The sequence below is a fragment of the Chlorocebus sabaeus genome, chromosome 26 (assembly GCF_047675955.1).
Source record: "Chlorocebus sabaeus isolate Y175 chromosome 26, mChlSab1.0.hap1, whole genome shotgun sequence".
NCBI classification, from domain to species: domain Eukaryota; kingdom Metazoa; phylum Chordata; class Mammalia; order Primates; family Cercopithecidae; genus Chlorocebus; species Chlorocebus sabaeus.
In genome coordinates this window covers 3,360,803-3,381,739 of record NC_132929.1, presented here as the reverse complement: position 1 = coordinate 3,381,739, position 20,937 = coordinate 3,360,803, and the positions used below count along the sequence as shown (strand labels likewise).

Below are 20,937 nucleotides of genomic sequence, written 5' to 3'. Positions count from 1 at the left end.
CTACTCAGGAGACTGGGGCAGGAGAATCACCTGAACCCGGGAAGCGGAGGTTGCAATGAGCTGAGACCACGCCAAACTGTACTCCAGCCTGAATGACAGAGCAAGACTGTTTCAAAAAAAAAAAAAAAATTAACAAAATCTTATTTCTAGTGGTTTACTATTAATTATGCTGGCAATTTTTAGCTGAAATATATTAAGCAGCCTCGCTGTTATTTTTATGAATTCTGCAACAATAATACCAACCAAAATATCTATACAGGCATACCCCAGAGATACTGCCAGTTCAGTTTTAGACTATGGCAAATAAAGTGATTATGGCAGTAAAGTGAGTCACACACATTTTTTTGTTTCCCAGTGCTTACAGAAGTTATGTTTACACTATACTGTAGTCAAGTGTGTAATAGCATTGCCTAAAAATAAGTACATTATCTTAATTTAAAATCATTGCTAAAAATGCTAATGAAGTGAGCACATTTTCTTGGAAAAATGGTGCTGGCAGACCTGCTTGATGCAGGGTTGCCACCAAAATCACAAAGTATCTGCAAAGTGCAATAAAGTGAGATATACCTGTATTGTCCTTTTTCTCCTGTTATTACAAGCACTATTTTAAGTCTTCAACTACCGAATACTTGTAGACTATTTAATGAATTAATATTTTCATCATATTTATATTGAGAAAATTAAGAAGCTGAATTTAGTTAGAAACGGTTTAGAATATCATCAACTCTGATGATGAGTTGGAAGCTACTTTATCTGTCATTTTTCACATAACACTAGCTTGCCCTTCAAATCATATATTTAAAAATGACCTTAAGATACACACCAAGTAGGGATTATGTTGTTATAAAAAGCTAGAAATAAAATTAAGACTTTAATTTCAAAGATAATTTCTCTATAAAGAATAGCACAAGATATGTTCAACTATTCTCAGAGATGCATCAATATATGACTTTATAACTATTAGAAATTATATCTATGATCAATCATATTACAGAGATATTGCTGTTATACTCCTTGTGCCCTTTAATGAATCACCTTTGAAACTCTGAATAGGTAGCAGCATAGAGGTTGCTAAGAGTAAATACATTTACCACTGCTGCCAGAAATGACCAAAGGTGCACCAAAAAGAAGAAATACTGGTGAGTTCCCACAAACGACAATGAAGAACCTTATAAAATAACAGAACGAATGAATATAACGTAACACACAGCCATCTCTTGGTATACGTGACAGGGATTGCTTCCCGGACTGCTTGTGTATACCAAAATCCATGCACACTCAAGTTCCGCAGTTAGCCCTGCGGACCTGGTGTGTATGAAAGTCAGCCCTCTGTATATGCAGGTTCTGAGTCCCACCAATACTGGATTGGCCCTTAGTTGAGAAAAAAAATCTGCATGTTAGAGGACCCATGAAGTTCACAGCTGCATCATTCAAGGGTCAACTGTAATATAAAAATAACATTTACTGCTAGAGTTGATATTCATTCTAGTGTTTATATACTTGAGTCTTAGAGCAATAGCCTTGGGAGACAACTTCCAGGAAGGTACTGTTTGCATACCTTCTCACTGCAATCCATCAGTGGTTGTCAAAAGGGTATTTTTGTCTCTTGAACCAGTCTCAGTAGGGGATGGGGAAGCCTGTGTCTTTCAGAATTGGATGGCATAGTACACAGAAGTAGACAGTACAGTAGCAAGGGCATTTGCTTAAAAGCAGATAGAATTGGGAGCCTCCACATCTTTCTGTGAGAATTTAGGGCTCAGTTTCTTAAGGTGTAAAATGGAAATACTACTATGTATCTGGACATATTATCTTAAGAATTAAATAAAAGACTGTACCATTTCACTCAAAAGGTGCTTGATCCTGGGTAGCCATGTAGTTCACAAATGCAGAGTTCAACAGAAAGGAAAAATATGCAGAAGTGGTAGCCTTATTTGAATTATCTTCTAACCAGCAGTAAGCATACTCTTAGCCAGTGAGAAATACTAGATAATCCATACCCCAAATGCAGGAGAACACATGAGACTTACATATAACAACACTTCATTCATGAAAGCAATCACAAGATTAGCTCTGAAAAACGGTGATTATATTACAAACACAAATCTAAGTATATAGATAACAATTTGTGAGTTTGCTTATTTGGGAATTAGTGCCTAGAGATAAAGGTCTGAGGCAAAATCACACACCCCTTTGGTGAATCAAATCTTCCTTTGAAGAATTAAGTACCTCACCTAATCAGAACAGAGTCCCTGGTATAGCCACCGTCATATTCTGTAGTTTCTTCTAATGCTTGGAAATCTAGATTCTGCAAATTTAAGAAAATATGTCTTAGTATCTGCTATACTACTGTATCATTACAAACAATAAATTGATACATGACTTTCTGCAGACACCTGCTTTCTTACCCGGCTTCCACATATAAGCAATTCAATTTCTTCTGGTCTGAATAAGTACTTTAAGGGAGATTCATTGGTCACCATATGAAAACCTCTCCGAAAAGCCTTGAACTGTTTTTCTACTGATTTATTGAGAATGTAGTCAGAATAAAGATTGACAAATTCCTGTAGAAAACATTAATCACAAGAACTTCTTATAATATGCTATGCAAACAAAACACAAGTTATTGGGCTGCATAGCTTTTTAATTTTTCCAAGAAAAAAACATTCAAGAATATTCTTAAAAATTCAATTTTACACCTACAAAGAAAACTACTTCTTACAATTTCACAATTCTCTGTTATGGCCAATATGAAACTATGAAAAGGCCATATACATAAAACTGTCATACATATAAATGTCAATTTTGATAATGTATTAAACAGAACTGAATATAAATGCTGGAGACACAGAAAATTCTTTAGGTTCGCTCAACTAGATATGCAAACAGACACATTTAAATCATGTACCCATCTATTTATAAATGCCACCGTTTTAAGAGAGTAGAATGTATTTGATTTAATCAAACCAGGAAGTCCCATGTTTTCTACCATAGAATATTTGGTAAGCTGCCTACTGTATCCAGTTCAGCAAAATGTGGAACTACTGACTGACACATAAACTACTGTATCAAATCATAAAAGGAAAATGTGCTTTGTACCCTTAGTGTGTATAATATTTAATCAAAAAATTGTATCAATATAAATATGTTTCTTAAAGGTATACTATATATTTGTCATAATTTTTTCCTTGTTATGTTCTGGGTTATTCCCATTCCAGATGAACACATTTTAGTCAACAGAAACCCAAATCTAATGTAAAGAATACTTTTCAGAAATGTATTTATATCACAAACAGGATATACATGTGTAAATTAAATGTAATTTTTATTTGTTCTGTGATAAAGACCTTAATCATGAGGTTCCTGCTTACAGCTTAACACAGGAAACACCCTGCTTCTTGCTTTATCCTACAACCACACTTAGCTATTAACTATCTCCTGTTTCATGTCCTCTTTCTCTAAAAGGGGCTTTAGTGCCCAACTGTGTGCTTTCATACCAACTTATATTCAAGATTTAGAAAACTGGACTCTAGCATTTACATAAACTTGGTTACTTGATTTGTGTGTATTTTTTTTTGTACAGATTGTATTAGATACTTCTTTAAAAATTATAAGCATACATGCTTTGAAATTGTTAATGAAGAGACAAAACATGACATAAAAACATTTATTACCTTCCTGTTTTCATTTGTAATTGGAATTTTATCACCATTTTCCTTTAGATCATACATCATTGGGTTACCAAAAAGATCTGTCTGTGATATCTGGAAAGTGATCATCATGTCGTCTTCCACATTCCCTTCATACTCCAATAAATCTTTTAAACTCTGATATAGAACCTAGCAACCAGAAATGGTAAATTGAGGCCACCATAGAACTACAAAATACAACAAATAATTTATATCACTCTTCTTAGAAGATAACAAAAATCTTATCAATAAAAATTGTAAAAAGTATAGACAATATCCTTCCAGTCCCCCAGTTTCCAACCTATAAAAGAAAGACTGTCAGTCACTGTGATGTTCCATTCTCTGCTGAGAAACTCCATACCACCAATTTAGCAACAGATTTCACACTGTGCTCTATAAGAAATTCTGTAGTGTCTCAAGGTGGGGGTGGGGGTGGCAGCAGGCACACTCATTGTAGCTACCAAGACCCTTAGCCAGGGCTGCTCTGATGTTACCTATCTCTTAAGATTTCACTAAAGCACAAACAAAATGTTTAGAAACACTTCTCTATGGAATCAATCTTTAAAAAGCTTTGTGCTGACAGCAATATATAAAAATGTCCCCCTTTGAGTTTTTAAGTGTTTGTGGTACTTCGGTCAGATTAAACATTTTTATCTTATTGATAAAAGTATCAACAAAGATTCTAAACAAAAACTTTAAAATTTTGATATAAATAAATTGTATTTTTGCATTTAAATAAAATCTAAGAGACTGAATTAAAAAATGACAACTTACTGGGTGAGAGTCTCCCAAGTCACGAAAAGTTCCTTTTTTCCCCATTAGCTTTCTGTAGACAACCATGGGAAAATGTACATCCAGTATACAGTTATTGTAAATAGCCAGACCCAGTACTATGCCAATCAGAGTAAACTGACCCTCAGTTTCAAAAGAAGACGGATTAAACCAAAACAATTTTGTAGATTCATCGTATGTGAACATACCTGTAAGAAATGATTTTTAAAAATACATTACTTTTGTATTTTATTAAGAAATGATAACACAAATGTAAATTTAATTATGCATATAAAACATTTAAAATATATGTAATTAGGCATGCAACATTGATTTCTATTATATTAGTACTTGAGAAAACAATGTCCACATATATCTAACTGTTATAAATTGGGGTGAATAGTGATATGTAATTTTATGAAGCCAAAGGAATAAAGTAGTAAGTAATTTGGTGGCATCGGGTAGAAAAATACATTCATTAAATTCAAGCTTTCTAATTTTCTACTATAACATAAGAAAAGTTATATTCATACTTTATCCACCCATAGCTGAAAAATAAACATAAAAAAAACAAAAAATGGCTATATTTTGAAAGTGTTTCATTTATAAAAATATAATTACTTATATTTGTACTACATGTACTATTTTTGAAAACAATTTTTTTTTTTTTTCTCGAGATGGAATCTTGCTGTGTCGCCCAGGCTGGACTGGAGTGGCACGATTTCAGCTTACTGCAACCTCCGCCTCCTAGGTTCAAGAGATTCTCCTGCCTCAGCCTCCTGAGTAGCTGAGACTATAGGCGTGCGTCACCACGCCCAGCTAATTTTTTATTTTTAGTAGAGAAGGGGTTTCACCATGTTTGCCAGGATGGTCTCCATCTCTTGACCTCGTGATCTGCCCGCCTCAGCCTCCCAAAGTGCTGGGATTACAGGCGTGAGCCACCACGCCTGGCCTAAAAAACAATTTTTAATCACAGTAAGGAAAGGTTTGTTTTTTCAAAATCAGACAATGGTGCCATGAAATTTTTCTAGCATTTTCCTAATAAAATCAAATGATCTAAAATACATAAACTTGGATAAATCTGATGAACTTAGATAAACAAAGCTATTTAATACACATTAATTATGGGCTAATATGTAAAAGAATAGTAGTTTAGTAGTCTTTCAATTTCACATGGCCTTCACTATGCAATCCTGAATCACGGAGGCCTTTTTTTTTTTTTTTGAGACAGAGTCTCACTCTGTCGCCCAGGTTGGAGTGCAGTGGCGCGAACTCAGCTCACTGCAAGCTCCACCTCCCGGGTTCACGCCATTCTCCGGCCTCAGCCTCCGGAATAGTTGGGACTACAGGCGTCTGCGTAGAGGCCTTTTTTATATCACTCATTGGAAAATTGGGGCCGGGTGTGGTAGTTCACACCTGTAATCCCAGCACTTTGGGGATACTGAGGCAGGCAGATCACTTGAGCTCAGGAGTTCAAGACCAGCCTGGGCAAGATGGCGAAACCCCATCTCTACAAAAACACAAAAATAAGCTGGGTGTGGCAGCATGCGCCCGTAGTCTCAGCTACTTGAGAGGCTGATGCATGAGGATGGTTTGAGTCTCGAGCCTGGGAGGTGGAGGTTGCAGTGAGCCAAGACAGAGCCACTACACTCCAGCCTGGGCATCAGAGCCAGATCCTGCCTCCCTCCACCAAAAAATAAGACTTAAAAAAAAGAAAATTGGGATCTTTGGTTTTATCTGAATGAGTACTACTAAAAATTGATTTCTTCCCTTTTAAATGACTAGGGAAAAGAAATTTTAATTGAATTTAGAATATTTTCGTTTTACTAAATGTTTAGTTTCTACTGTGAAACAATGAAAACATCTTAAGAATTAAGTCTGAAAAAAAATCTGTAATTTCCAATAGAAAAGTGGAGCTTAGAAATCAGAAATCAAATTATACAGTATATAAGTATTTTAATGAGAGTTTTTAAGAATTTTAAAATCTTTGAAAATGTTATTATCACTTTAAGTTTAAAAATATGGAGCTTTAACATGTTTCCTCGATCACTAGACGCATGAATTAAGCCTAGGACATTTTCTGAATGCAAAATGATTTGAAAATTAAACAATTCATATTTGAGTTTCATGGTTTCTATCTAAACATTTTTTACAGGCCAAGTTACAATATCCATGGAAATGCTTTCAGTTATAAATATGGTATTAACAGGATCAAGAACAGCTGACAAGTAATTACAATTAATAAATTTGTTCAAGTTGGCAATGGTGTGTCTAAAAAATTAATGAATTTGATAAAATGTCACAAATGCCCTTCCTTGGAACCAAGAGTTATAAGCTATAAGTTAATCAGAATATAACTCTGAAGTTCCATTTTAGGCACATTTTCTCATGTTCCAGGGAGAAAAGCACCATAACCTCCTGTAAAATATTCCTTTTTGATACTTCTACTGCCATCACTTCAGTTACCTTACTGGAACTACTTAATCTATGTTTTTTCTTACAAGTATTTCTGCATATAATGCAGTATGCTTTATAGCTAAAGTTTAACATTTCTAGATACATCAAAAGCTAGAGCTAAGGTTTACCAAATTTAAGAACCTTATGAAGTTTATAATTTTGTATCTCAAAAGGGGCACGGTCTTATGTATCTTTGATTTACTTAGAACAAACTACATACAAATGGCATAGTTTTTTAGTTATTAATAAAACACTAGCTAGACTATAGATAAAGGGTGTGTGTGTGTGTGACTAAGAACAGTAATAGAAAGGTCAACTCAATTAGAATCAACGGGCTATAACAGCTCAAATCTCAAAGCTGAAGGGACATGACATACATTATTCTACGCATACTCCTCACAATTCTGATGGTACCTTCAGTGGAAACCTTTTCCTATAACTGTCATGTACTCAATTTTAAATGTAAGAAAGTTCAGTTACTAAGTGGTTGTATTTACAGTAGAAACTAAACCAGCTGAGAATTATGCAGTTAAGTAGACTACCCAAAAGACTGCATCTTTTCCCTGTTCTACTTTATCACAAAAGGGCAAAAACTAAAATTCCGATCCTTCACTTTCAAATGTCCATATCCCATCAGCCTTTCCCAAACTGTGTTCCACAACAACTCTTCTGGTAGGGCAGAAAAAGAGTTCTGGAGTTCAAAAAGTTTGGGGGAAACATTACCTATATTAAGCCCCAATAAATCCCATAGCAAATAAACCTTCATGTGGTATCAGCTAGTGTTTCTTAACGCTGAGCATGACATACTTGTGAGACAGTCTCTCAACACTCTTCAAATCATTGTTCTTTGAAGTTCACAGGTCAGGAAAACCGTGAGTCTGATGATGGTTTTAGACAACAAAAAGCAAAGAAATCCCTCCAACTGTTCCAATGTACCATTCTAAAGTGCTTTCCATTCAATTTACCAAAGAGATAATTTCCTTCATTAGAGTATTCCTTCTAAGAAATAGAAGAATTTGAATAAATTAGTGATACAAATCAGTCCCTAAAACCTACAAATTCAGTCATGATGTGTGATTAAGGGTAATCCATACCAAATCCTTCTTTTGCTGCTCTTCATAGCTGAGAATATTTATCAACTAAGATAAACAAATAACTAACTCAAAAAGACAATATGACACCATAATCACATTACTGAAGTATTTACCAATATCTGGATTGAAGATTTCCTCCACAACCAGCTGAAAAAATTCTTTGGAAACACCTCCTTCATCAACTCCTTGTTCTCCTTCAAATTCCACATACAACTGCTTCTTCAAGTCTGCAGGATTTTCCATAGCGATCATCTCTAGCTAGTGATTGAAAAGACAAACATGAAAAGAAGATGACTGCTAGTATCAACAAAAAGGCAAAATAAAAACAAGGAGTAGGGTTAGGAAACAAATACAAATTTTTGACTTTTTGTATGTAAATGGAAACAGAAAGCAAACTGATAAAAAGCCAGTGAAGACAAAGATTCAGTCTTAATGATAATGAAAAAGACACAAAAGATACCAGCATAGTAAAAAGCTTACGAACTTTACTGATTTATTACAAAATTAACATACAGTTAATTAAGATTTTATTACTTGTGTGTTAACAAGTCTGGACTACACAGGACATGGAAAAGCAGCTAAATACTTTCAACAAAAACAATGAAGTAGAAGTCTGACCTCAAAACTGTCCATTAGTAGTCCTTTATTTTTATTAGAATAGAAACTCAAGAGTTAAGTCTTAATATCTACTGTCATAAGTAAAATATTTCAATTAAGAAAAGTACATTGAATAGTAAAGCAGTTTATGATCTCTCACAATATGACTTAGTACAAATTACCACCTTTTAATGGGTTAGAACCCATCTTATATTCACATTTCCTTAAAAGTAGGTGAGACATAACCTTACTCATGTCCTTACTTTTTTCGGGATGAAGTCTCACTCTGTCTCCCAGGCTGGAGTGCAGTGGCGCGGTATCAGCTCACTGCAACCTCTGCCTCCTGGGTTCAAGTGATTCTCCTGCCTCAGCTTCCTGAGTAGCTGGGATTACAGGCAGGTGCCACTACGCCCGGCTACATTTTTTATTTTTAGTAGAGACGGGGTTTCACCATGTTGGTCAGGCTGGTCTCGAACTCCTGACCTCATGATCCTCCCACCTTGGCCTCCCAAAGTGCTGGGATTACAGGCGTGAGCCACCGCACCCGGCCCTTACTCTTAAATTGTAAGTTATCAAACTTTAGTGTCTAGCATTTTCTCAACTAAAAATCTTTTACCAAATATTCTTGTGTACCTATAGAATTATGAATATGCAGTAATTAACCTCATTGAGATTAATCACAAAATCAACACTAGCAGTAGTAACTGTTTATACTGCATTTTGTTTTATGTATCTAAAATTTACTAACAGTACGACTGTATCCAGTACATGGACAGATACTGTATCTAGTACATGGATGGATACTGTATCCAGTATCCATCATTATCTCCTAACTTGCCTTCAAACATCTGTTGGCTGGTTAAAAAATTTTAATCTTGGAGATGAAAATTTACCAAAACAGGATATTAAATGTGTTCAGGTTATTCCAACTATTCCAAACAGAGTTTTAAAAATGGTTTTGAAAAATGCAATAATCATTGAAACAACTGTAATACAGCACAACAGTAGTTAAGGTAATAATACTAATTTGGACAATCTAGTCTGTCTATAAAAAATAAAATCTCATAAATTAACGCATCAGGTCAGGTTGCCCTAGAGCATTGTTTTTTTTCAAACTTGTCACCTGCAACTCATTAGTGGGTAGTCTAATCCATTTAGTGGTTTGCAATCAGCAATGGGAAAATCAGAATGCATTCCACAAAGTAATGGACACCTCGTGTTTTGTGAAACTTCTGTTTCAATCAGATGTCAGACGGATATGCATGCACTGGGATGCTATGTAAAATACTAGGGATTGCAGTCAAAGAGTTCGACAAAACTAGCTGAAATCATCTTCTGGGTATCTTCAACTTTAGGGTCCCATTCTGTGAATTTAGTCTTCACATTTAAATAATGTCTGTTCTTGTTCAACACCCATCTCTAATATTTACAAAATCATTTTTAGGCCACACAGTTTGAGACTGTTTTGTTGTGGAAAGATCAAGAGTCAGTCAGAATACACCTTACTAGTCCCACCTCTCACTTACTATAACTTTTAACCTTTAAACTTTAGCAAGCGATTCAATTAAGCCTCAGTTTCCTCAACATACTATAAGTTGTGAAGGCTTATTAAGAATATATGAGAAAGAGTGTTACCTTTTAAAACAATTTTGCTCTTTGAACAAAAGATTTGCAATTTTGTGTCCCCAAAGGAACTTAACATAGACTAGTTCCAAGATCTAGAGTCAAACAAATGTAGATGTGAAAATAACCTTGGGGAAAAAAAAAAATAGTTCCAGTTGGAAACCTGTTTCAAGCTACAGAGTATATAGAATTCTGAGGAGACTAAAATTAGAATTAACATCTTAGCTCAAATGTGGGACCAGGCCAACATTCCATATTGCCATGTAATCCATTCTGAGTTTCCTTATGCCAGTTCCCAACTGGCTAGTGTTAAAGATGTAAGTCAGTGTTTACATGTACCTTTACATCCAAAGGTATACTTGCTTTTATAAAATATAATGTATTCCAAAGTGGAAAAAAAAAAGATTATCTGGTATTTAGACTATGCATTCTACAGCTTTTCCCCACTAACATTCATTGATGAGAGCTGACTCCTCATCATCAATGTAAAACCTTTTAAAGGACGTGGTGGAGAATTTCTACAGGATTGAGAGGCCCTGTGCTCTACCTAGTCTCAGCTCTACCTAAGACATGTCAAATGACAACTGAAGCAAATTTATCTTTATGATCCATAAGATGTTACATGCCTGTCCACTTCCACTGATCTCTATTCTATGCTCCCCACCTTGGTGCCAAAAGAATGTAATGCAATGCAATACGTTCTATTGTAAATGTAAACATACAACTTTACCTATTTCATCTGTAAAATAAGCATAATAATATAGCAATAAATTAATGTATGAACTGCTTAGATTCCCTGCATAAAGTTAGTGTTTAAAAGTACTAGCTGTTGTTGCTGTTATTTTATTGGTTCTAAAACTCTCTTCAATGATGACCAATAATTTTTTTTTAGGATTATGAGTGATTTTTATTTTCCTTATTCTTTTCCATATTTTTCCATTTTTTACAACAAATACATTTTTCAGAGTCAGAATATGTTCGAATATAAATATGTAAAGAGAGTAATTTGAAAAGTAGTTGGTAACTGAATTCTGTAGACAACAATTTTGTTATTACCTATTTTAGATTACCATTCTGCTACACATAAGTGATTTCATAAAATACTGTGCCACTTAAGAATAAAGGCTGGGTGCCGTGGCTCACACCTGTAATCCCACCACTTTGGGACACCAAGGCAGGCAGACTGCTTGAGCCCAGCAGTTTGAGACCAGCCTGGGCAACATGACGAAACCTTGTTTCTACAAAAAACTCAAAAAAAAAAAAAAAAAAAATTAGTGGGGAGTGGTGGCATGCGCCTGTCATCCCAGCTACTCGGGAGGCTGAGGTGGGAGGGTCAAGGCTGCAGTCAGCCGAGATCGCGCCACTGTACTCCAGCCTGGATGACAGAGTTAAGACCCCGTCTCAAAAAATAAAATAGTAAAAACAGAATACATAAATAGCCTTTAAAACTATTTTATTTTAAATTAACACATAAAATTTAGCAATAACCATTTTGATAAAGGCCATTACATAAATAGCTGTACTAATAATTCTTTTTCTTAAAAATAACCTCCATCCATTGTTCAATTTAAAAAAGATTTAACAAATATAAACCGTAAAGGTGTATTCTTTCCCTAATAGTTATGCTATTTAAGACTGTATGTTGTTGTTGTTTAAACACAAACTTCACCATAAAACTGTAAGTCAGAAGTTGTTTTAAATGCATGAGAATATTTGAAAGTTGGAAGACTATGTCAAAACATTCTAAAAAGGAGAATGTGCATGCATGCCTGAATTTGGTATACAGATGTGAATTTTTAGCTATTTTTAAAAGTACAGCGTATGTTGTATTTATTTAATATGGAGACTAGCAAGAGACCGAGATTACTGGGGAAAAATAAACAAAAATATCCTGGATATAATCAGAGCTACCTCTTCACTGCGTAACTTCTTCTTTAGGACTCTTGACTTCATCAATTGCTGGATAAAATGATTTTTAATTTCTGAACTTTTTAATTGGCCATGATGAAGAAATCCTAGGGTGTTCATTTTTTTTTTTTAAAATCTGACCTGATATCAAAGTATTTGCAGAATACCTAGCAGGATGACATCTTAATATCAAAATATGGTATTACTAGACTTACAGGAATCAAAAGGAAAACCTCCTCACTTAAAATCTTAGTTTTCTGAGCTATTACATCAAACCCATTCATAATTTTTTTTAAAAAAATCTTTACAAGCATGAATATTTAAGTAGAAGCAATACTCAGATAAGAGAGACCTCTAACACTTAAGAATGCCTGGGATTTCTAAGAAAGGCTAGCTTCAACTACTTCAGTCAACTTGAGGCTTAAACTATTGCCTGAGATTTCTAGGTTATCCAGATTAATTTTTTCATGTTCACTATAAATACATGAAGAAAAGTCTGTTACATCTCAAATGTAGTTTAAATGTTTGGGTAATACCAAATCACATAAATCACGTATGTCCATGAGACCTGGAATCCTGACTTCTACTTCCAATTCTGCCATTAATTTATGTAGGCTAGAATCTCTTTTAGATTTCATTCTCCTCACATGTAATACTAAGAAGTTTGATGTTTCATTGTCTTAAATTATTATATAATGCTGAGGATCTATGTATATATAGGCTTCATTCTCTCATTCAGTTTCTGAGAAATTACTTTGAGGGCATAAACTAAGAATATTTCTTGGTTTCATTTTTTATTTCAATTAGAATAAATCACAAGAACAATGGAAATTACATGTTAACCACAATATACTGTATGTGTAAGATAAAATTAAATATACCTAGAGCAGCACAGAATAATCTTATTTTTAAAGCTCTGTGAGTCAATGAATGAATAAAAGAATTAAGTTCGTGTTTCAATAATAAGAGTGTTCACCAATGCTGGAAGCTGGGAGCTGAAAATGCTGGAAGCTGGGTTAGACTGGGCTATTAGAAACCAGATGAAAAGGGCCAGTGACTTTCAGAGGGAATTTTGCAGAACCTCCTGGTAGTGGGGCTTTTTATTTGTGCCAATCACCTTTATTTGTGCTAATTCCTATTTTTGAACTTCCCTATTCAATTCCACATCTCAGCCATTCCTTTTGGTTTTTAGGTATTTATGTGAAATTCTAGAACTCCCTGACTAATTGGAACCAAGTTTCACACCACCATCATCCTCTATTCCAAGCTTGCTGCCCCCATGATCCTCTTAAAAATCTGAGTTTCTGAAAGACATAAACATACTTGTATATCAAAATGGCCTTCCTTTCTCTATGTATGCTCACATACATACATACATAAACATACATGCACAAACACCCCAACCCAAGATGTACCAAAAGCCACCTTCCCAAATATTGGAGTCTGGCTTTATCAAAGTATCTGTGGAGTATTACCAGAAATACAGATTCATAGGCTCTACAATACAGCTTCTAATCTAAACCTCTTAAAGGATAGGGCCCTGGATTTTTTTTTTTTTAGAACAATTTTCGCATTCAGATGTGAAGGCCGTTTGGGAGACCTAATGATGGCAATACTATGTTCTTCCATAAACTTACAACCTCTATCTTCTCCTTTAAGAAGTAATTTAAAAAATCTTAATACATACTATCCTTGGAAGTGCTTCATCTAAGAAAAATGAGAAATTATCTACTTGTAAAAGAACACGCAAATGGGTAAATATGTAAAAACCTCATCACATTTAGGAGTGTCTTCATTCAATGAAAGGTGAAGTCTAAGCTCATGTTTATCACTGTACTGTTTTCTAAGGAACAATAACAAAAAAAATACTGAAAGTAAGTCCTAGGGGAACTATGGCAGAAAGCTAAACAGGGGTAGGGTGGGGGTGTTCTTAGGCAGTTCTAAGGTGTTTGTGAAGAGACAATTTATATTCTATTGATTCTAAAATTCACTTTTCTTTTTTCACATTATCTGTGAAATCAGATTATATCATACAAATGACAGCATCTTACAATGAATTGCTGGTATTTTTCTGTCTTAGCAGTAATGAAATTATAGTGTTTTCTACAATCAGAGATTAAACATGAATTCTTCTCTTGTAATCAAAGACAATTTCTCTAAAAACCTCAGGAAAAAAGCTGCTAGTCTGGTTTGAATATCACAATATACAAAAGCAATGAATATATTTTTCTTTTTTAAAAAAATCCATAATTATTAATTCAAGTTACCACTCCTCAACAGAAAACATACAAGAGTCTCATATATGAAGTCACTATTTTCTGGGCTTGATTTCTAAACTAAGGAGTGAACTCTTCTTTCAGCTCTTAAAGCCTAAGATCCCATAATTTTATTTATCAGTATTAAGCTTACCACAAAGTTTCTCATTTCTTCTTTTCTACCCAACGCTGCTATACAGTTCCAAAATCAGCAAGTCATAAAAAAGTGGCCAATAGTTTGTTCACTGTGATATATAAGAATGAGGCTTAAAAAGCAGAGATCCTTGGGAAATAAGGTCTTGAAAAACTCATCACTACTTTTGAGCTTTCATATGAGAGAATCATCTTAAACCACTTTCTACTACAGACCTTCTACTATGTGTTACTAAAATATGTGGCTTTATCATCATCATCACCTGCTGTGAATATTTAGTTCAAAAAATTACGCAGGTTATCAATTTTACTTCTAAGACCTATTTTGATACTGGTTTTTCCAGTGTTTTCACATTCTGTGAAAGAAAGAAAGAAAGAAAAGAAAGAAAGAAGAAAGAAAGAAAAGAAAGAAAAGAAAGAAAAGAAAGAAAGAAAGAAAGAAAGAAAGAAAGAAAGAAAGAAAGAAAGAAAGAAAGAAAGAAAGAAAGAAAGAAAAGGAAGAAGAGAAAGCAAGGGAGAAAGAAAGGTAAAAGTCAAATCTGCTTAGTGGGAGCATTGGGAGTCCCTAAGAAGCTTCTCAGCGGGCGTCATCTCTTTCTATTCTAACAGTTTATTAAAATGCCTGACACACATGATTTCTGAAGTGAGCTGCTTTTGTGGGCAGGCAATCTTCAAGTACATATACTATCTAGTGAGTCCTGATTTATAATAGGCCACACCATATTACCTCGTTTTGATATAATTAAGCAGAACTTGCTAAAAAAAAAAAGTTACCATAATTAAAGAGCTCACAGTTAATTTTATACTAACACCTGAGAAGGCTTTAAAAGCGGTTGTTTCCTTAAAATTCTAGAATAGAATTTAAGAAACAGAATAAAGTATACACCAAGTACTTAAACTTTTGGTGTTTGTTAGCCTTGCTTTACTAGAGGAAAAAACGGGGGGACTGAGGAAAATAAGACTGAGTAGACTTCTGAGCAAAAGACAGATAAGGAAGGTAGACAATTTTTTGAACCCTGGAATGAATCTTACAGTGTAATTTCATTGCTTTTAAAGGCTAGACATAGATCTCACCTCAAGAAGCCAAACATAAAGTATGTAGCTTCGGCATTTGCAGTTCTGCTCCAACAATGGATAGTCACAGACAGACCTCAACATACCTTTCATAAAACATCACTCACATTCTTATAAAAGACCCTATCATTCTGCTAAACTATCTAAAGCAAGGTGCTGGCTGCCTTATGATCAGTCATTAAGTGTATTAATTATTCATGTGTCTCAAAACTATATAAGTGAAATAAAAAGGGTACCAGAAAGCAAGCAATAATAATGACTTCAGGCAGTTAAAGCCCCCTTTTGTCTCTGCTAGAAAACCACCAGAGTTGCTTAAATAATGCAGAATCTTTCTCCACCACTATAAACATATCTGACATTAAAAACAAAAACAAAAACAGTAACAAAGAAAAAAACACACAAAATCTCTGCAATTTGTAATTTCTGAGATGTCAAATAACTTTTTCCACTGGGCTATAGTTTTATGAATTCTCAAATTTAGACAATTCTAAAACTAAAATTTAGACATTCTAAAACTAAAATACATTTTAAAGTAAAAATTACATTTCCTAGTTGTGTCAGACAACTTTCTCTACTAGTATACTATAGTATTATTAACTACCTTAATTTTGGTTGACATTAAATTTTACTTGAAGATGATAAAAAGGCAGCAATGACAGGGATACCTAATACTAGAAATACAATAAAACTCTGCGACAATACACCTGTGACAAATGTAAATTCTGGTAAAATGTGACTGACAATTGGTTTCTGTCTTCTGGCCACTCTTATATTCTTAAATAGATACACTAAAAATAATCTTTTGTGGAGAAAAGCAAAGCAACAAATGGCAACCCCATCTGGAAAACCAGGAAGTTAAGACGAGTACCTGAGTTTCCAGTATTTCCCTGCTCGATCTCCCTGCACTTGATGTTACAGGCACCACCACGAATCCCCAAATTTTTGGAATAGCTGCTGTTTTCCAGAAGTTCCAAGACCCAGAGTTGTCTCTATGAATTTTTAAGTGGGAAGAAACTACCACAGCCAGGCAGTGCCGTCCATACAGGGATATTCTAAGTGGCCCAGCAGGACTCAACTCTTACTGGCAACAGGCACTGGTCTGCCATGGTCACTTCATCAAGTTCGCAATAAAACAACTCTGAATTTTACATGATGGAATTTTTTGGACACTACCTATAATTTTATGGTATAGTTTTACTGTACCATTTCTCTCAGTTCAAGACTTCACATCCACACTTATTACTGGGTATCTCCACATTTCTCTTGTTCTGGTCTTTGCCCAACACTCCATTCTCTTCTGAATGAAAGAAACTCTGGATCTAGTATTCAAGATTTAGAAAATCCACTCTTTTTCAAAGATAGAGTGAGCATTATATAATACAACCGATACTTTGTAGAAAACATCTATAAACTTGGACAGGAACAACAAAGTATAATACTTATATCTAAGATCAGAAATGTCCATGTGTTCCTATGCTATATGGTATCATTTTTTTCAGTCACTTTTAAAATGAATTCACTGAACTGTATCATGATATCCCCATTATTAGGTTTTTAATCTAGCAGCCCAACTTACCCGGACAAGTGCATCATCTATGATATGGTCACGTCTAACTTTGAGTCTCAAATATGGATTCAACTGCTGTCCTTGAACTAAGCTGTAGAGAACAGTGATTCTTCGTTCACTGTACATGCGAATTCTATTGTCATAATATAATCCCAAATTCTTTGTGACAGCATTTAATATAAAGGGACATGTCATAAAAGAGAATTTGTTCTCTGTTTCTACTTTGAAAAAAGTATAATCTTTATCCATTTCTAGAACCTCATTCAGTGGTTCATTAATAAACTCTTCAAAAGGGATAAGTGGTTTTCGACAATCCAGGGTTTTAACACCAAGTTCAGTTTCCAGGGGGTCCACTCGAGGACCTTTCTTGTTTCTTCTTTCTTCTCCCAAAAGCTCCTGAAGTGTCAGCTCACTGGATTCAGGGATGGGCTCTTCATCATCTTCTTCATTGTGATTTGTGTCCACTTCCCCTCCCACTACATTTGCATAGTAAACCATTTTCAAGCACTTCGAAGCAGCAACAATGGCATCATCATCGTTCACTAGATTTCGACTGTTAAATTCATTGCTTATGACTTTGTAAGTAATAAGTTGCTGAAATGTCTCCATCATTCTCCGAATCTGGTCTGCATTGTATTTAGACCACAGTCTGATCAGTTTTCCTTGGGCTGCAAGGGGTAGCTTGCTCATTGCTTTGCAAAATAATGGCAAAGCCATTTCCAGATATTCAGGACTGTGGAGATTTCTATTCTCCATTACGATAATGAACAAATTCAGATAATTAGGATCTCGAGAGTATACATTGTGATACGTCAAGTCACATTCCACGTTAGGTGACAAATATACAAGTGCATTGAGAAAGGCAGTTTCAATTTTTTCATTAGACAGCAATCTGGTGTAGACCCTTCTAATGGCATCAATATCCACAGACACATCATCAGGGCCTACTTTTTGCAAATTGTTGTCTCCCTGTGAGCTATCACCTATCCTTGAGGAAGATGCTTCTGAGTCTTCTTCCATAGCAGCAGCAGAACATGCAGCTTTTTCCTTTTCATCTTCATCCTTGTCTTCATCTTTTGCTTGAAGAGATTTCAGTTCTTCCTTGGTGTGTTGTTTAACTTTCCGGAAGCTCTGTACCAATGCCTCAGCACTAGAAAAAACTCTTCCAATAACACGAATTAAAGGGGAATAATCCTCTCTTTCTCTACATAATTCAAGAATTTCATATACCTTCTCTTCTGTTAAGTAAGTCACATCTAGAAAATCAGAGGAAAAAAGAGAACATTTATTTTCATAATATGCATGTTTACCCTGTTGCAAAAAGTTCTAATAAAAGTAAAACAGCCAAACATTGTAGTCTCAACATCATTTATGATACACAACTCTAAAAGTATCTAATACTTAGATTCCGCAAACAAAATTCAATGCTCACCTATTTTTTTCAATGACCTACACCAATGACCTCACCCATGCTTTTACATTCTTTCAACAATGCATAACTCTTAATGAGATCAGGAGAGTTTAAACTTTCTTTATAATCAAGATACCTATTAATGTATAGCTTTATTTATAAATATGAACCAATATGTCATATACTGATTAATCATAATACAGCTCTTAAAACCTCACTGTAGAACAGAAATACTACTAATCTTCTGAGAGTTTTCTTGTTTCAGTACTCCGTTCTCAAAAGACTGAGAAGGCAAAGTCTTAAAAGAAAGGTTCCTTCAGCATCTATGTATGTATTAAAAGAAAACTGGTTCATTTTGGGTCTTCCTAGTTTGTTCCAGGGTAGTCATTCTGTGAGTGATTGAGAAGAATATACCATTTCTCATCAGCTCTTAAGCAGAAACTGCTTTCTGCAGCCAGCAATCAGGTTAGACTAAGTCTCATAGAGTGACAGAAAATAGTTTTTGAGCAATGAAAACGAACAGTGCGAAGAAGGCAACTTATGAGCTGGCAAGCAGTGCAGAGACTATGTAGTCATCAAAATCTATTTCCTCTTTTCCTGGGCACAGAGTTGGACCACATTTCCCAACTTTTTGAGATAAGTGTTATTTTCAGGCCAATGCTTTCCCCCTTCTGGCTAACAGGATGAAAGATATTTTATTTTACAGGTAAAAACAAATGATATATTTTGTGTACTGACCAACATAATACTGAGAATAGTCTTAATTCTCCCTTTCATCAATAAAGTGACATACTTATCATCATCAGATTAACTACTTAAGAGGTTAATTTTAGAGGCAAACAATCCTACCTCCATTGTGCCAAACATACCCTTATACATGTACTATACAACATGTAGAATTTTTAATGACTCCCACCTCTGCTATAATATATCTGTTTCACAATGAAAGACAATATAAAATGTAAGTGATCATTGAATGGTCTCCAAAAATTGAACCACAAAAATACCAAATTTTATCATACTAAGGATCTGATCTGTGGCCAAGCTACAAGAGTGTCAACACTTGTAGTTTCTTTTATGGGCCTTAACTCTTTAAGAACTAATTCTCAGGTTTGTTCTATTAAGAATATATAAGCATCTTTTGCTAAACATCAGTAACCTTTTCCCCAAAAGTGTAAAACCACTGGAAGTCTATTTCTCATTATTTTCATTGACAATTTTTATAATACCTTCTTACAAGACAATGCAAAACCCCTATCTAATTTCCTAAAATGTAACAGAAAATTAAGACATAAAACACTTTGCTTCCTGAGCAAGTCATAAGCTTAACAAAGACTTGCTTTGCATGCAGTAATATGGCCTGTCCTAGGGATCACGATTCTAGACTCACATGTCCTTTGTTGATATGTCATGCTTTCGGAACATCTTCAAGTGATTCTGACAGTCTACTAATCCTATATAGAATGTACCTATACTTTTTCCATGTAGTGTTTTTTGTTGTTGCTGTTGTTGTTTGAGATGGAGTCTCGCTCTGTCGCCAGGCTAGACTGGAGTGGCACAATTTCGGCTCACTGCAACCTCTGCCTCCTGGATTCAAGCGATTCTCCTACCTCAGCCTCCCGAGAAGCTGGGACTACAGGTGCACGCCACCACAGCCGGCTAATTTTTTTGTATTTTTAGTAGACACGGGGTTTCACCATGTTGACTGGGCTGGTCTCGATCTCTTGACCTCGTGATTCGCCCGCCTTGGCCTCCCAAAGTGCTGGGATTACAGGCATGAGCCACCATGCCTGGCCTGTAGTGTTTAATATGTTAAACTGAATTTTTCAGATATATAGATAAAAATTAGTCAAAAAACACTGTAATTAGATATGAACATTCATAAAGTTTGGTTTACTGATAAAGGTGTTCTACTGAGAATATATTAAGTAAGACATTTTTTGTAAGATTTCTTGTGATAAATGTGTCCCTGAAAATACTCAATCTTTTAAATTCTGCACTTAAAAACCTTTTACACAACAAGAGTTTCGTGCAGACTACTTAATACTTATGCAACTTTGTGATTAGTGTTAATAAACATAATTAATAATCAAAATAAGAGTACTAGTGCAGAGAAAGCATTTCTAATTTCTAATATATGACAGTAACTGTAAAACACTGCAAAAACAAAAACAAAAACAAAAACAAAACAGTAAAGAACAGGGAATAGTACCAGTAGCAGATTAGAAAGCAGGAAAAAGAAAAGGTCAAAACTGCTAACTAATGCAGACTTGAGCAAAAAGAGGTGGGGGCATAAAGACTGGATAAAGCCACACAATAAGCATCTCTAAGATGGAGCATG

At 34.8% G+C, this 20,937-nt stretch overlaps 2 protein-coding genes across 25 annotated transcripts in view; one reads left to right on the top strand and one right to left on the bottom strand.

The window, feature by feature from the left end:
• The window catches only part of UBE3A (ubiquitin protein ligase E3A), a 99,798-nt gene that overhangs the window by 14,674 nt on the left and 64,187 nt on the right, over window positions 1-20,937 (bottom strand). For all 11 annotated transcript variants that reach the window (XM_008017363.3, XM_037985294.2, XM_037985296.2 and 8 more), the window contains 6 exons: window positions 17,195-18,441; window positions 8,122-8,266; window positions 4,461-4,666; window positions 3,672-3,836; window positions 2,406-2,561; window positions 2,232-2,305 (listed from right to left, as the gene is read on the bottom strand). In XM_008017363.3, coding sequence (XP_008015554.1) covers window positions 2,232-2,305; window positions 2,406-2,561; window positions 3,672-3,836; window positions 4,461-4,666; window positions 8,122-8,266; window positions 17,195-18,441 — 1,993 coding nt within the window. The remainder of the gene's footprint in view (window positions 1-2,231; window positions 2,306-2,405; window positions 2,562-3,671; window positions 3,837-4,460; window positions 4,667-8,121; window positions 8,267-17,194; window positions 18,442-20,937) is intronic.
• The window catches only part of LOC103246023 (uncharacterized), a 186,685-nt gene that overhangs the window by 120,274 nt on the left and 45,474 nt on the right, over window positions 1-20,937 (top strand). Inside the window, exon 38 of one of the 14 annotated variants that reach the window (XR_012091395.1) lies at window positions 20,138-20,211. The exons of the other annotated variants lie outside the window; for them this stretch is intronic. The gene's annotated coding sequence lies outside the window, so the exon portion shown is untranslated. Of the gene's footprint in view, window positions 1-20,137; window positions 20,212-20,937 lie in introns of those variants that run through there. 14 annotated transcript variants of the gene reach the window in all.